Raw genomic sequence first — 16474 nt, 5'->3', positions numbered from 1 at the left:
CAAAACACTACTGGCTTTACAAGACCACCAACAGATACAAGGATGCGTGTCAAACATAGCCAAATGATTACTTTTGAAGGCAGCAAGTAGGATAATGTGAGTGGACATTGAGGAAAAAGGGAGTGATAAGTAAAAGCATGAAATTTCAAACGGGCCTTTGTGCTCCGAAGTGAGGAACCCGACGACCTCAGGAATCTTCTCCAGGGAATGGAAGGTATGCCAGGGAATGAAGACAGGTGGGCGTAGAGATTACCTCTAACTCCTCGATTGTGGTGTTTTCTTCATGAACTTTCAAGTCATTCTGTGTGTCTTCCTCTCCAGGTTCCTGGCCACCAACAAGCTCATTGAGGTATTGCTGGTCGATCTTATCCAAAGCTGCTTTCAGATCATTTCTCAATCCCTGAGAAGGGTGAAAAATTACACCTCCTATGAAATCTGATATTTCACTTTTGATTTTTCACTAAGTCCAAGTCATTTTCTTCCTCCACAAGTAGTTAAGAGCTTAGTAAAATTAGGGACTCAAGTAAGATTTCAATTTATTACACAGCCATCATCGGTGTCCGAAGTTAATTATCATGAACATATTTAAATTTGAAAGAATGTATGTACAACAGCTCCTCTGGTCAGAAAAATAAAGTGTATGTGTGACAAATGCAAATGAGAATACTCACAAATGCTTTAATTTTCTAGTGAGGTCTAATGAAAGTGAGTCCTCAACCCATTTTTCCAGTTGACTTAAAATGTCTAGCCTTACCACAACTATTCTGAATTCCTGTAACATTCAGCAATGTCAACTAGTATCTCATCTATATCCTGGGCTTTTACTAGGTTTCTAATAAATCAGCAAATTCCACATTCTATTCACATCCAGTTTGTGACCACTTGATAAAAACAGAAGCCTTAAAGCTGGACCCAATACCTTACACCACACATCAAAATTCAAAAAAGGAGAGCCCGGGGTGTCTCAGTAAGTTAAGCGTCTCACTTCAGCTCAGGTCACAATCCCATGGTTCGTGAGTTCGAGCCCTGTGTTGGGCTCTGTGCTGACAGCGCAGAGCCTGGAGCCTGCTTCAGATTCTGTGTCTCCTTTTCTCTCTGTCCTCCCCCATTCACACTCTGTCTCTCTCAAAAGTAAACATTAAAAAAAAATTAACTCAAAACGGATCAAAGATGGGAATGCAAGCTGGTGCAGCCACTCTGGAAAACAGTATGGAAGTTCCTCAGAAAACTAAAAATAGAACTACCCTACGACCCAGCAATTGCACTATTAGGCATTTATCCAAGGGATACAGGTGTGCTGTTTCAAAGGGATACATGCACCCCAATTTTATAGTAGCACTATCGACAACAGCCAAAGTATGGAAAGAGCCCAATGTCCATCGATGGATGAATGGATAAAGATGTGGGGTGTGTGGGTGTGTTTACATATATGTACAATGGAATATTACTCGGCAACCAAAAAGAATGAAATCTTGCCATTTACAACTACATGGATGGAACTGGAGGGTATTATACTAAGTGATATTAGAGAAAGACAAAAATCATGACTTCACTCCTATGAGGACTTTAAGAGACAAAACAGAGGAACATAAGGGAAGGGAAACAAAAATAATATAAAAACAGGGAGGGGAACAAAACAGAAGAGATTCATAAATATGGAGAACTAAGGGTTATGGGAGGGGCTTGGGGGGGGGGGGGCTAAACGGGTAAGGGGCACTAAGGAATCTACTCCTGAAATCATTGTTGCACTATATGCTAACTAATTTGGATGCAAATTTTAAAAAATAAAACAAGTTAAAATTTTTAAAAAAATGATAAAACTCTTAAAACACACACACACAAATGGATCCAAGACATAAACATAATAGTTAAAACTGTAAAACTCTTATAAGACAACACATGGGAAAAGCTTCATGATACTGGATTTGGCAATCATCCCTTGGATACAACACCAAAAGCACAGGCCAAAAAAAAAAAAATAAATAGGTACACTGGACTTCATCAAACATGAAAACTTTTCTGCAAAGATACTATCACCAGAGTGAAAAGATAACCCATGGAACGGGAGAAGTACTTGTAAATTACTAATATGATGACTAATATCCAAAATATATCAAGAACTCATACAATTTAACAACAACAAACCCTACCTCATTAAAAATGGGCAAAGGTCTTAAATAGAAGACTACATCCAAAAAAATAAAAATAAATTAAAAAAGAAGACCACACACAGAAGGTCAATAAGCAAACAAAAAGATGTTTAACATTGCTACTCATTAGGGAAATGCGAATCAAAACCACAGTAAAATAACACTTCAACCCGACAGAATGGCTATGATCAAAAGTAACAGTAAGTATTAAGTACTGGCCAGGATGTAGAACGACGGAACCCTTCGTGGCTGGAAATGTAAAACGGTGCAGCTGCTGTGGAAAATGGTATGGCGAGAACCTCAGAAAGTGACACGTACCCACGCCAAGACACATTCTAATTAAAATGTCAAAAGGTAAAGAAAGGCAAGGAGAGAATGTTAAAAGCAGCAAAAGAAAAACCACCTGTTGTGTATAAAGGAACCCCCATAAGACTATCGGCAGATTTTTTAGCAGGTTTGCAGAACAAAGGGGACGGCACGATATATTCGAAGTGCCAGAAGGAAAAACTTCCAAACAAGAATACTCTACCAGGAAGTTATCATTCAGAATTGCAGAAAGAGTCTTGCAGACAAGCAAAACTAAAGAAGTTCATCATCTCTGGACCAGCCCTACAAGGAATGTTAAGGGGCCTTCTTTAAGCAGTAAAGAGTGCTAATTAGTAACACCAAACGAAAGTATAAATCTCACTGAAATAGGTAAATATATGTATTATAAAGGTAGTAGATCACTTTACAAAGCTAGTAGGAAGATTTCAAGACAAAAGCAGTAAAAACTGTAACTACAAGAATTAAAGGATTTACAAGGTAAGAACATGTAAAATATGACATCAAAAAACCTAACATGTGGCAGACAGTAGTAAAAATGTAAAGCTTTAAAATTCAATCACACTTAAGTTGTTATCAGCTTAAAATAGTCTTCCAGTTAGTGCACGAGGATGTGGTGCCACAGCACAGGGACTACAGTTAATACCACACTGCATATTTAAATGGTTTACTTATGTTTGAGAGAGAAAGAGCAGGAGCAGGAGAAGGGCAGAGAGAAAGGAAGACGGAGGATCCAAAGTAGGCTCCGAGATGTCAGCACAGAGTCCGATATGGGTATCGAACTCAAGAACTGTGAGCCCATGACCTGAGCCAAAGTCAGACGCTTAACCGACTGAGCCACCCAGGGGCCCCTGGTATTGCATATTTAAAAGTTGTCAAGAGTAGAGCTTAAAAGTCCTCAACACAAGAAAAACATTTTTAACTATGTATGGTGACAGATATTAACCAGACTCACTGCGGTGATCATTTTACAATATACACAAATATCAAATCACTAAGCTGTATACCTGAAACTAATACATCCATCATACCTCAATTTGTTTTAAAAAATGTACTGATAAACTCTGTAGCATCTGGGACAAGCTTGAGCAAGATTAAAATACAACAGGTTGGGGACACCCTGCGTGGCTCAGAGAGTTAAGCGTCCAACTCTTGTTTTCGGCTCAGGTCATAATCTCATGGTTTGTGAATTCAAGCCCCGCCATCATCACAGAGCATGCTTGGGATTCTCTCTCTCTTCCTCTCTCTCTCTCTGCCCCTCCCCTCCCCTGCTCGTGCTCACTCTCTCAGAATAAACATTTTAAAAAAAAACTTAAAAAAAAAAATTTTTTTTTCAACGTTTATTTATTTTTGGGACAGAGAGAGACAGAGCATGAACGGGGGAGGGGCAGAGAGAGAGGGAGACACAGAATCGGAAACAGGCTCCAGGCTCCGAGCCGTTAGCCCAGAGCCTGACGCGGGGCTCGAACTCGCGGACCGCGACATCGTGACCTGGCTGAAGTCGGACGCTCAACCGACTGCGCCACCCAGGCGCCCCTAAAAAAAAAAACTTTTTAATACGGCAGGTTGTAATAAATACTAATAACTAGAAAAATTTTCAAGTAATTAAGTATGACTAGTAGAAAAATTAAATCACATAATAATTTCATACTTCACATTAATATTTTAATACTATCTTCAAACAAGGAAGGAGACTCTGGATATAGAAGAGAAATAAATATTGGTGAAATGAAGCATCACAAAAACCAGTCTAAGACTTTAAGCTTTTGTTTTAGAGACAGAAGGTGCACATACGGACAAGAAGAGGGGAGAGGGACAGAGGGACAGAGAATGTCAAGCCAGCTCCACACTCAGCATGGAGCCTGATGCGGGCGGGGCTCGATCCCACGACCCTGGGATCATGACCTGAGCCAGAATCAAGAGTTGGATGCTCAGCCAACTGAGTCACCCAGGTGCCCCTAAGTTAAGGTTTTCAAAAGGACTGAAAATTTTAAAAAGATTGTTGTGAACATTAAACACAACTGAAGAAAATTTTTTAAATTCATTTATGCTTGAAAAGAAAAAAGTTAAACACAGAATCGCTACATAATCCACCAATCCCACATCTGGGTATGTACACAGAAGTGAAAGCAGGAACCTGAACAGGTATTTGTAAACCTATGTTCAAAGCCAGCAGCAGTATTCACTGCCAAAAGTGAGAAACAACTCAAAAGGTAGAAACAACTCAAATGTCCACTGTAGCCGAATGGATAAAAACAATGGGATCCATACACGCAACACAGTATTACTCAGCCTTAAAAAGGAAAGAAATCTGGACACATCCTACCACATGGAAGGACCTTTAAGATACCATGTAGTTGGGAGGTCAGTCCAGGGGATCCTTCACATGACCACAGTCGGCCCTCATCTGACTGCAACCCCATGCAAGAACACAAGCAAATAACTGCCCAGTGTACCCCCAAACTACAGAATTGTGAGATATCATTAATTAAGTTACTAAGTTTCAGGATGGTTTGTTAGTCATATAGGACCGAGAAAGATTTTACAATAATAAACTGTTGGAAGCTACTAAGTTTTGGGGTGATCTGTTACATAGCCATAGGTCACCCCAGCTATCCCTCAGTAACTGACAGAGCAGATTAGTTAGTAAGGCCACAGAAGAGCTGAACAATACTACCATTGGGTAACTGACATTTACCCAGCGTATAAAATGCACTCTTTTCAAAAGTCCATGGAATATTCACCAAGACAAACCATATGCTTATCAGAGCCCTATGTGTAAAAGCTAACACTATTAACCTTTTAGACAAAATACAGAAGCATATCTCTCCAAAACCGTGGGATAGGCAAATATTTCTTAAGCAAAACACCAAAAGCAGCAACCATAAAAAAGAAGTGGATTCCATCAAAATTTGAAACTTCTGCCCATCAAAAGACACCATGAAGAGAATAGGTAAGCCAAAAACTAGCAGAAAATAGTCATAAAACATGTATCTGTATATCTGACAAAGGACTTGTATTCAGGAATATATAAAGAACTCCTAGAATTCAAAAATAAGAAGGCCAGCAACCTAATTAAAACATGAACAAAAGATTTTTACACATACTGCACAGAGAAATATACGGGCTGTAAGTCTATGAAAAGATGTTCATTACCTTTAGTTACCAGGGAGCTATAAATAGAACCACAGTTAAATACTGAAATACTACTACACCTACAAGAGAATGGTTACAATTTAAAACACTTACAATAAAAAAGGCTTGAGGACATTTGGAAATACTTGGCATTTCTAAAGAACTTAATCATACATTTACTCTTACTATTCAGCCCTTCTACTTCAGGTATTTACCAAGAGATGTAACCTTTATTTACTCAGGAGAAATAACACAGACCCAAAAAAGACTTGTGCAGGTGCCTGGGTGGCTCAGTTGAGTAAGTGTCCGACTTTTGATCTCGGCTCAGGTCATGATGTCAGTTCATGGGATTGAGCCCCACACTGCTCAGCGCTGAGCCTGCCTGGGATGCTCTCTTTTTCTGTCTATGCCCCTCCCCCACTTGGGCGCGCAAGCGTGCTTTCTCTCAAAAAAAAAAAAAAAAAAAGACGAGTCAGAGCAGTTTTATTCTTAATAGCCCGAATTTGGACACAAATGGTGGTATATTCAGACAAATGAAGATCATCACCAATGAAAAACTACTGATTTCTGCAGTAACAACGACGAATCTAAAAACTATCCTCAGCGTAAGAAGCTAGACATGCTCTCATGACTCCATCTACATGACATACTCGAACAAGCAAAATTAACCTACTGTGACAGAATTTTCAAAGGTGGTTGTGCGCACATGGAGGAGATGAAATAGGAGGACTGGCTAAGAAGGGGCACTAGGTGACTTTCCTGTGTGAGAAAAACACTGTGCATCTTCATAAGGGTGGTGGTTACATGCTTAAAAGAATTCGTCAAAATGCACTGAACTGTATGCTTAAGATAGGTGCCGTTAATTGAGATAGGTGCTTATAATTAAATTAGATGGGTGCTTTTTTAAAAATTAAACGTTAAAGATTTACTTCAGCAGCAGTAATCTGGCAACTTGATTGTTCCATTTTTGCCTAGAACAACGCAAGTGCTCAAACCCCGTACTATTCTAGTTTATGTGGTACAGTGATATTCTCCGAGTTTTGTCCTGACTTCTTACCTTGTTAACTTCTGGTGTGAGGATCTCTATTTTTCTTAAACGCTGAAATGCATCATAATCAGTTTCTCCAAATAGTCTGATTGGTTCTCCTCTTTCTCTCAATCTTCTGATAACCTAGTAAAAAAAATCAGTAATAATAGTAATCCCTATGTTTTTAGTAATAATAATTCCTCCTTTAGGTTACCAAATACATTATTTCAAAATTGAAATACAAAGTCAGTTGTCCTTATTTTTTCTTCAATTTTCCGTGAACGGATCTAGTGAGTTACTGTCACATCTGAAAATCTCTAACGTGTTTTGCGTACTTTGGCTGTTTCGGCAAAGGCTCCATCTGGATAACAGAATACATGAGAAAAGCATGAAGATGGGAGGGAGTGGTAACTTTTAAATACAGAAGGAAAATAAAGTCTAGAGTCATCCAAGAACTCACTGACCAGAGCCTGGACTCAGCACTGTAATGCCACATTAAAAACCAAAAACTTACCCTCAGAAGAGATGGGAGTTAGGATCAGGGCGGGGCACCAGTAAGGCTTTTGAGGGGCTGGAAATACTGTTTCTTGACCTGGGTGACCGTTACCTGGGTTTTGTTTTGTCATCACCCATTATATTGCACACTCATGTTTTATACACTTTTGGATCCATGTTGTATCTCATAAGAAAAAAATAAATTTTAATTGTGAAAAATAAAGGTTGATCCAAAATTGTTCCCAAGTAACAAGAAAGAATTTTATCGGGAAACATAAATAGTGGCACAGAAACCATTGGTAGGGCTCCCACTGAATTAACCAAAGCTTCGTATTAAAAAGATGCTTAAGGGGCGCCTGGGTGGCTCAGTCGGTTAAGCGGCCGACTTCGGCTCAGGTCACGATCTCGCGGTCCGTGAGTTCGAGCCCTGCATCGGGCTCTATGCTGACAGCTCAGAGCCTGGAGCCTGCTTCGGATTCTGTGTCTCCCTCTCTCTCTGACCCTCCCCCGTTCATGCTCTCTCTCTGTCTCAAAAATAAATAAACATTAAAAAAAATTAAAAAAAAAAAAAAAAGATGCTTAAGAGGCCATCCAACGCTATCTCCAATCAAGGCAGACATGACTTCCAAAACACCTCTGCCAGGCCCGTCGGACAAATGCCAGGGATCACACCTCGTCATGAAACAGGCCGTCCCAATTTTGGACACATACTTTCACATATGTTTTACTTCTCAAAATAAACTAAAACCTCCCTCCCTCAGAATTCTACCAATATGCCTTAGTTCTACTTTATGCAACCACAAGAACACTAAATTCTTTTCCAAAATTACAGCTACTGTCGATGGATTTTTTTTCTTTTATGTCCCCAATGTTCTTCTCTTGGGGCTAGGTATTCCAAGTTCCTTTCACCTAATTTTCACATGACAGCTTTTAGAGTCAGATCATCCTTTCCTCTGTAAGTTTCCTTTTGTTCATAGTTCATTTTTGTTTTGTATCGCTCTATATAGTTTGAATTCTTTATGTCACATGACTTTCTTGAGATTTTTTTGTTGTTGTTTTTGGCTTTTTAAGAAAAAGAACAGTTGGTTCTGACTAGAGTCTAAAAAGCACAGTAGCTGAGAGCACAAAGTTGCATAACCTGTCTACAGAGCCTGGCGGTCCTATGTACCCCAAGTCGTAGAAACGTTCAGTCTTTACTCAACAGACTGCAGAAACCATGCTTCTCACAAATCTTCCAAAAGAAATAACCATACGTTAGCATGCACGCAATGCCATCTGTAGAAGGATGCTCATCTTAGTATGATTTCTAAGAGGGATGTGCTAAAGCAATCTGAAGGACCATTACTATTTGGTTTTTAAAAGAATAATTGGCTTTAAAAATATTGTGGGAAATTATGTAGTCCTAAAAAATTATACAGATCTCTGTGTTTTGACCTATTAAGACATATTCAGAGAAAGTTATAAAACAGTATTTTTAAAACAATTTAGGGGTGCCTGGGTGGCTCAGTCAGTTAAGTGCCTGACTCCTGATTTCGGCTTAGGTCATGATCTCATGGCTCATGAGATCGAGCCCCACGTCAGGCTCTGCACCATTAGCGCAGGCTGGGAGTCTCTCTCTCCCTTTCTCTCTGTTCCTCTCCTGCTTGCACTCTCCTCCCCTCTCTCCAAATAAATAAACATTTAAAAAACTAAAAATAAATAAAGTAAAATAATTTAGACAAGTGACTTAAGTATAGTTACTTAGAATGTATACACTTATTTAGAACAAGGTGTTTAGTTTCTAAAGTTTAGAAACATATATTCTTTTAAAAGTTCAAGAATAACAAGAAAAGCAAAGATTTAGAACTTCATGAATACTGCACAGTACTTTAATCCAGTAGGTCACGTTATGTAGGCAATAATGACATAAAACTTACTGGAAAGAAATGAAAATAAATGCAAATGCTCTGGAGGTTTTTCTTTTTTTCATGAAACACTCATACATAAACTTACCTCTTGCCTAGAAAGAGTCATGGGTAACTTTTCCTCTGCAAGTTCAAGTTCTAACACAGGATTCGAAGAAGTTAATGGTTTCTGGTTCTCCTCTTTTGGCTGTATCTATATTAATAGCCAAAAGAAATCAAATTCAGCTTTTACAGTATAATACAGCTAGTACTGATCATTCTATGCATTAACTGCTCATGGAAATAAACAGGTTTTAAATACTGGAGGTTTTCTAAATGTTCCACTGAGGAAATCCTAATAAATGTGCCTGCATTTGAGAACTCATCAAACTTCGCCGTCTCAGGGACACAGCCAGCAAGCACACACACAAGGAGACAGCACTCTTGCTACTGAAAAGCGACAGATGTATAATGATTTCCAAAATCTAAAACTTACAAGGGCTGAAATTTAGGCTCGTTTCTCCCTAGACTCGAAACAAGTTAAACTCTTTTCTTAAAAACCATCAACTTGCTTCTCCTCTTTGAGAAAACCACCTCATAGGGTTGTTTGATCCTTGTTTTGGGTTTTAATGAAATAAACAAACAAACAAAAAAGTGTTTTCTAAGAAATCTGTGAAGCCTCAAGCTCCTGCTTTTTCCTACCCTCCTTTTTGAAAGGGAGGATTCCAAGAGCACCGAGACCACTGCTGGACGTGTGGAAATACTCCCAAAGCTACACACAATTTGCCAACAGACCGAGCTCTGAACCTTGGGGGGAAATAACAGCACAACAGCACCTTTCTACTCATACCCCACCCCCGCACCCCTGCTCCCAAGAATGGACATTCTTGTATGTATGAACCTACGGGGTGGGGAGGGAGGGATCTTTTCACGTATTGAGTCTGCTGTCCAGCTCACAGTTTAGGAAAATTAAGTTCAACAATTCGTAAGCCCCAAGGTGTAGTCTGTAAAAAGATACTGGAACATGGTTTCCCACCTGATCATAGGACTAATTTCAAATGCCAAAAGATTAAAAAAAAAAATAAAAAATAGAAGGCCAACATTAAAGAAATACTCACATTCCATTAAGAAGGCTATAATGGTTAAAAATGATATCATTTCTGATTCTATAGTTCATGGCTAACTGTTATGTTAATGTTAACAGTGCTGACAGAAAACTGAGGTACAAAAATCAACTCCTGTATTTTCACAAACGAAATCGGCATCAAGCCTTAAAAATGGAACCTAGTTTTCATAAGAGAATGGAAGTGATACATGCTGCATTTTCATTACTACCAAAAAGGAAATATTAAACACGATTTAGAAAGAAAAGCCTGTGCTTTCTCTTTAAGCATAAAAACAGGCATTTCTCCAAAACTCTCGGGATGACAAGCACTCTTAATTACAGAATGCCAGTTACGTTCTGTCCGCTGGACCCAATGCCACCAGCAGTGTCTCTACGGTAGTTCCTCTGCTTTAGTGCTTTTCTCTACAGAAGCAAAAAAGTACTGACCTATAACTGAAGCAATGTAAACAAAGCAAAACCGCCTGGTTTTAATTCTTTTCCTACTTGACCAAAACGTTGAAAAGGTTCAAATTTAGGCATCTGGGAAAGCAACAAGTCAGCAGACTAAATCCATGGTAAACGATTCGCATTCCAGACCAAGTGTGAGTTAGACAACAATGGACAAGAAAAGATGAGAATTCTTCTGTCCTGGTATCCATTCGCTGGCTATTTACATAAAATGTATTTTATTTTTCCTAAGCTAAAAGCGAATGAAATCAATACATTTATGGAAAATATCAAAATAAAAATGCAAACTTTTGTATTTTAGACATCCATCAGAAACATAAAACTACATTTCCAATACCTGCCCCCTGCCCACACTACGAAATAAAACCAAATGCATATACATACCATTCGCATTCCTCATGCTTCCTTTTAGAAATGCTATGCCAGATCAATTGATCTCCAGACTTTCCCCATTACATGCACAAGAGTATTATATTATACACATGGTTCACAAGCAAAAAGTTACTGTCAAATTTAGGATTTGGCACAAGTATTTCAACACAATTTCTCGGTCTTGTTTAAGAAAGTATTAAACTAGATACAGTCTTCTTTTAAAACGATTTAAACATCAACTTCACCTCATAACATTTAACCCCTCCCAATAAAAACCCCAATATGTTATTCAACTAGGAGAAGAGTTGGATAGGATAATAAAGGGTAACCTCAAGGACACTTTGAGTCATGCCTCTAAAATAGTCTTCCAGGCCACTCATTCGTTTCTAATATTTCTATACATTCTCTACACACTAGACCTTATCACACAAAAGCACAGTGTTACATGGCATTCTGCCTCAGGCAGAGGTACTTGGGGCCAAAAGGAACTATTAACAATGCAAACATAAAAACAATGGCTTAAAATATTCCAGTGAAAGTGGGGAAATACCACAAGGTGCTACCACCTCGGTTGTGGTCGAATGAGTAAAATGTTTTGAAACCCTTTAAAATGGACTTTTATTGGGAGAGGTGGGGGGAGGAGCTGGTGGTTGGTGGAGATGAAGATGAGGCAGAATCAGACCCAAAAAATTCAAAGAAACAAAATTCAAGCTTTGATCTCAAGCCACTTCATGCTGTCCACAAAAGCCAAACCATTCCAAGCCAGAAGGCATGCATGTATTTGCCTGAATTCAAGATTTAAAAAAAAAAGAAAGAAAAAAGAAAAAAGCTCCTACCTCTCCCGATGGCTTCTCATTTATAGGCTAACGTATAACATTGATAAATTGAACAGAGATCAATAATTTTGTCACTTTAACAACAGCTATACAAATTTAAACTCAGAAATAAACGACTTAACACAAAAGAGAGAGCCCTACCTTGTAGCCACATCTTTCAAAATACGCTTCCTCTTCTTTTTTGGCAAGTTCACTACGCTTGAAATACTTTTTATTTTCCTATTGAAGAGAGAAGTACGTTAATAGGTCCCTGGGTAAAATTTCATGTTCCGTAGACAACCTACCAACACTTGAGTTTATCAAGAGCACGGTAAAGCCGGGTATATTATACTGAATCCCTCGACATGCCATCTGTCTTCTATCTGCTCTAAATATGAAGTCTTTCTCTTGCAGTATAATTTTAACAGGCATATCCAGCAAAGAGAAGAAACCAACAATATTTTCCAAATGTTCACGTTGTTTTCATTTAATTCCCCAATGTTTAGGTTCAATGATAATTTCTACAAATGAATTCATTAGGAACTACAAAAAACAGGATGCTTTAATTATTTTCTTCCAACAGAAACAATCAAAGATTATGGTTAACTGTTATCTGACATCTTAACTGCTATTACCCAGAGAGCTCCTAGGGTGTGTCCAAAATCTTTTTGTCACTTGGAATCTTTCTGTACCAATTAATTATATTTGTACTGATCAATTCTTAAAATCATATTAATTCTTAATCTAGACATAAAATGGTGTGAGAGTCTTTATTAGCAATTAGCAAGATCGTTTAAAGTTATTTGTTTTATATGATTCAATGTTATGAGACCAGCTCTAAGTCTGTAGGAGAAAAAAAAAAGTTCTTTCTATACTATATACAAAATCATTCTTGCTGTTAAATCTACATTCCCTAATTTGGACGTTGTTCCGTCTACAGTTGTGCCATTTGGATATTATTCCAGTAATGACTTAGCTCAAATAAAGATACTGCCCTACTTTATTAGTAGTAATTATAAGGGTACCTCAGTGGTACCTCCATACATGTATTTCAGTACCTCATAGTTCCCAAGCTCATTCACTCCGGCCATGATCATGGATGCCAGGACCATGACAAGAAAGGTTCATGGTGAACAACGGGCAGATTAGACTGCTACACTTGAATGCCCTGATCAAGCCTGGCATCAGGAAAACATTGTGTGTCTCCCCTGTGATAGACACAGGAAGTATACAGCACATCTACTAAGTATTCTTGCCAAAAAGCTGCAAGTGAATCTAACCATTTAGGTCTAATTTCCAGTTTATTACAAACGTAGGGAATAGGGAAATAAGCGAAACACCATCACTGGGAAGCAAATACTGGGACGTTTATCAAGGTAGCCAGTTTTTCTAACAAGTTACTGGCATAAAAAATGGGGGAGAATGAAAATGTTCTTGATTAAAAGAAACCAAGAGTCGTAGTTAACAAAGTTAACAAGCAAGTGGATTCTGTGTGGATCTGATTTGAACAAACCAACTGTAAAAATGTCTATGTACATATTCTAATTGAACTGGGAACATCTGAAAGTGAGAGGATATTAATGGTATTAAGGACCCAAATGTAATTTTGTTGGGTGTGATCCTATCTTGTTTATAAAAGAGCACGAGACAAGGATAGATGGAGGTTCATCCTATAATTCCATTTTTGTGTATGTTTAGAATCCTCAGGATCAACAGTTTTGTTAAAGTTCATTAACTCAACGAACATTTACTGACTCATCCACCACAAACGAACAGCTTTACAGATGCAAAGCTGAAGGTTATGACCTGGGGTAAGGAACTGATTGCATCATCCAAACATCAAAGCTACCCTGAGAAAGGTGGGAGCAAAATAATACTAATCCCAGTTTAGAGGTGAGAGAACAGAGAGTTGGAAAGGGCAGGTGACATCCCCACAACTTACTGAGCCTTGTAAGTAACACGCACAACTAGAACTCAGTCCTTAAAGTCTTTGAACGGATCCAGTATTGCAAGCTACAGTTCTTCACTCCCCAAATCTTATCTCAGCATCAATTGTTTCTTATGACCACGTAGCATTAACTGTCATATGTCACGTAAACAAGTTGACAAGCACATACTCGTATCCTCTCAGAAGAAGTAAAGGACTCTCCAAGCCTGTCTGTGGTCCAATCTTTACAGTATCTTTTACTACCACATCTCAATTCCATTGACTATACCCAACGAAATCTTAGCCTAGAGTATCAATTGTCCAAAGGTAGTTCATGGACCTCTAGGGGTCCTAAAGACCTTGTCAGGGGTTCTAAAAGGTCAAACACATTATCGTAATAATACTAAGAGGTTATGTGCTCCATTTTCACTGTGCTCACACTTTCACTTTCACTGATGGTACAAAAGCCAAGGTGAAGAAAGCCACTGGAACCTCAGCATAAATAAAAGTTATTTTTATTTACATCTCAGAGTTCACTGTCTTCTTCCCAGCAAGCACATACAGAAAAAATAAAAACACCAGTGTCGATTCAGAAACTTTTTTAAAAAAAGATTTTATTTTTAAGTAAGCTCTCCACCCAACATGGGGCTCGAATTCACAACCCCAAGAGTTCCATGCTCCACCAACTGAGCCAGCCAGGCACTCCTCTTCAGTATCACGATACAGTACAATTCCACTAAATCTCAACCCCTGAGTATTATTATCTTTTTATATTTGGTAGGATGAAATCAAACATACAAGCAGTTCTGCTATTTGGCAGACATTTTCTCAAAACCGAAGAAAGCAAGCCCATTACTGAAAGGAAAAGAATAATATTTGTTGCCAATGATAAAATTCCATCCTTCAAGCAAAGATCAGAATGGTGGTAAACTTGCAGCCATCACTGTGAACTTGATGGTTTCCCAATGCTAAAAGGCTTTTCTGGTCAATCAGCGGTGATATGTATCATTTCAAGAACATAACATGTAGAAGACCTATGTAGCTCAGCAAACCATGACAGTACAAAATCAACAAGTTTCAAGATTATGCATAGGCAAAAGATCTACAAGCAGAATAGTTCAGAAAAGATCTGGAAAACAGATCAATAGATTGTAATATACAAAAAAGTTCATTGATGGGCACCTGGCTGGCTCATTAGAGGAGTGTGCAACTCTTGATCTCAGGGTTCTAACTTCAAGCCCCAACTTGGGTGTAGAGATTATTTAAAAATAAAATCTTAAAAACAGAAAAAAAGTTCACTGATATGGATCAGAATCCAAACTCTAATCTTTAAGAAACTTACCATTTGTGTAGTTTTGGTACAGCATCAAAGAATATCCACAATTATCTGAAAGGCTATTAAAATACTACACCTTTTCCAAATACCTGTTTGAGGATGAAGTTTCTTCATATACTTGAACAAAAACAACACGTCACAACAGGCTGAATGGAGAAACGGGACAACTCAACTGCCTTCTAATATGCCAGGGATTAAACAGAATTGCAAAACTTTAAAATAACGTCAATCTTCTCGTTAAATTTCTTTGTTTCGCAATACAGTTTTCACACAAACATTTATGTTAACACACATGGGCTAATCATCGTATGAAATACAAGTAAACAGAATATATTTTTAAATTACCGAGTTTTAATTTCTAAGAGAGTAATTATCAATAAACATATCCTACGTAAACAAAAAGCTCTCCGGAGCCAATAGTTAAGTACACAAAGGGGTCCTGATATCAAGAAGTGACAATCCGGGGCCTAGGAGAACCCCCTTGCTGGCCTTCTCCATGCCTGCACCCAGGGTGCTGGGCAATACTGGGAAACCACTTGGGCCTCAATGCCACCCACCGATCTATTTAGTTTTTTTCTCCAATATATTCTCTACACTGACCAGTACATATTCTCCCCTCGCTTAAACCTCTTCTCCCATCCTCTCTCCCCTTATTTTCAGCAAATGACTAAGCCACTCTGTTACAGAGAAGACGGAAGCCATGGAACAGGAAGTCCGCCCAGCACCATGCCTTTCTTCCCTAAGGAGGCAAAGAGGAAGTCTTCCTCCTGCCTAAGGCCAGTCCCTTCCACCTGCACCCCACTTCTCAATTCCTCCCACCTTCCTCAGGGACTTCTCATCACCCATTACTATTTTCTCTTCAGCATCTGCACCTTTTCCCTCTGTACCAGGCTCCTGGCCATTACCACTTAAATACGCTCAAGACTCCAACTGTAAATATTCCTTGCTCTGCACGAGGTAGGATGCTAAGCGTCATTTACAACAGAACTACACGAACATGTTTTCTCTCCTCTGTACCCACGTCCTCACTTCCAGTTCTCTTTGTGGCCCTGCCACAACTTGGCCTCCGTTCTTACTGCTCCAGTGAAAAATCCTGACGTCATCAACAATGTCCACAGTGCAAATGCAAAGAATCTTCTGCGACTGATCTTAGGCAGTCTTCAGTTCAACTGCTAACTCCTCCTTCAATAGCTACCCTCTTGGCTGTCAGATGACTTTGCTTATTTCTTCCTCATTTACTCGTTTGTTCAGATTTTCTAATTCTTGTATTTTTAATATTATCTTTTAGTCACTTCACTTAGATTTTTCAATTTATTAAAACATATTAAGGCATTACTGTCCCTAATGATTTTATTTCCAGCATCTTCCATTTTAGTAACGGCAGTTTCTCCCTTTACTATTTCAAAATTTTGTCAAGTTCTGTTAAACAAGTTTTAA

The 16474-nt window shown here is 38.6% G+C and overlaps 1 protein-coding gene across 13 annotated transcripts in view; it reads right to left on the bottom strand.

Annotated features, from left to right (window-relative positions):
• PRPF18 (pre-mRNA processing factor 18) overlaps window positions 1-16474 on the bottom strand; it is a 76979-nt gene that overhangs the window by 48279 nt on the left and 12226 nt on the right. For all 13 annotated transcript variants that reach the window (XM_047066804.1, XM_047066800.1, XM_047066792.1 and 10 more), the window contains exons 2-5: window positions 11937-12014; window positions 9124-9228; window positions 6667-6780; window positions 254-400 (exon numbers count right to left, since the gene is read on the bottom strand). In XM_047066804.1, coding sequence (XP_046922760.1) covers window positions 254-400; window positions 6667-6780; window positions 9124-9228; window positions 11937-12014 — 444 coding nt within the window. The remainder of the gene's footprint in view (window positions 1-253; window positions 401-6666; window positions 6781-9123; window positions 9229-11936; window positions 12015-16474) is intronic.

The sequence above is a fragment of the Lynx rufus genome, unplaced genomic scaffold (genome assembly GCF_022079265.1).
Source record: "Lynx rufus isolate CCGP_SWC_20201006 ecotype Redwood Valley unplaced genomic scaffold, mLynRuf1.p SCAF_7, whole genome shotgun sequence".
Lineage (NCBI taxonomy): Eukaryota > Metazoa > Chordata > Mammalia > Carnivora > Felidae > Lynx > Lynx rufus.
This window is presented reverse-complemented; position numbering and strand designations above follow the sequence as displayed.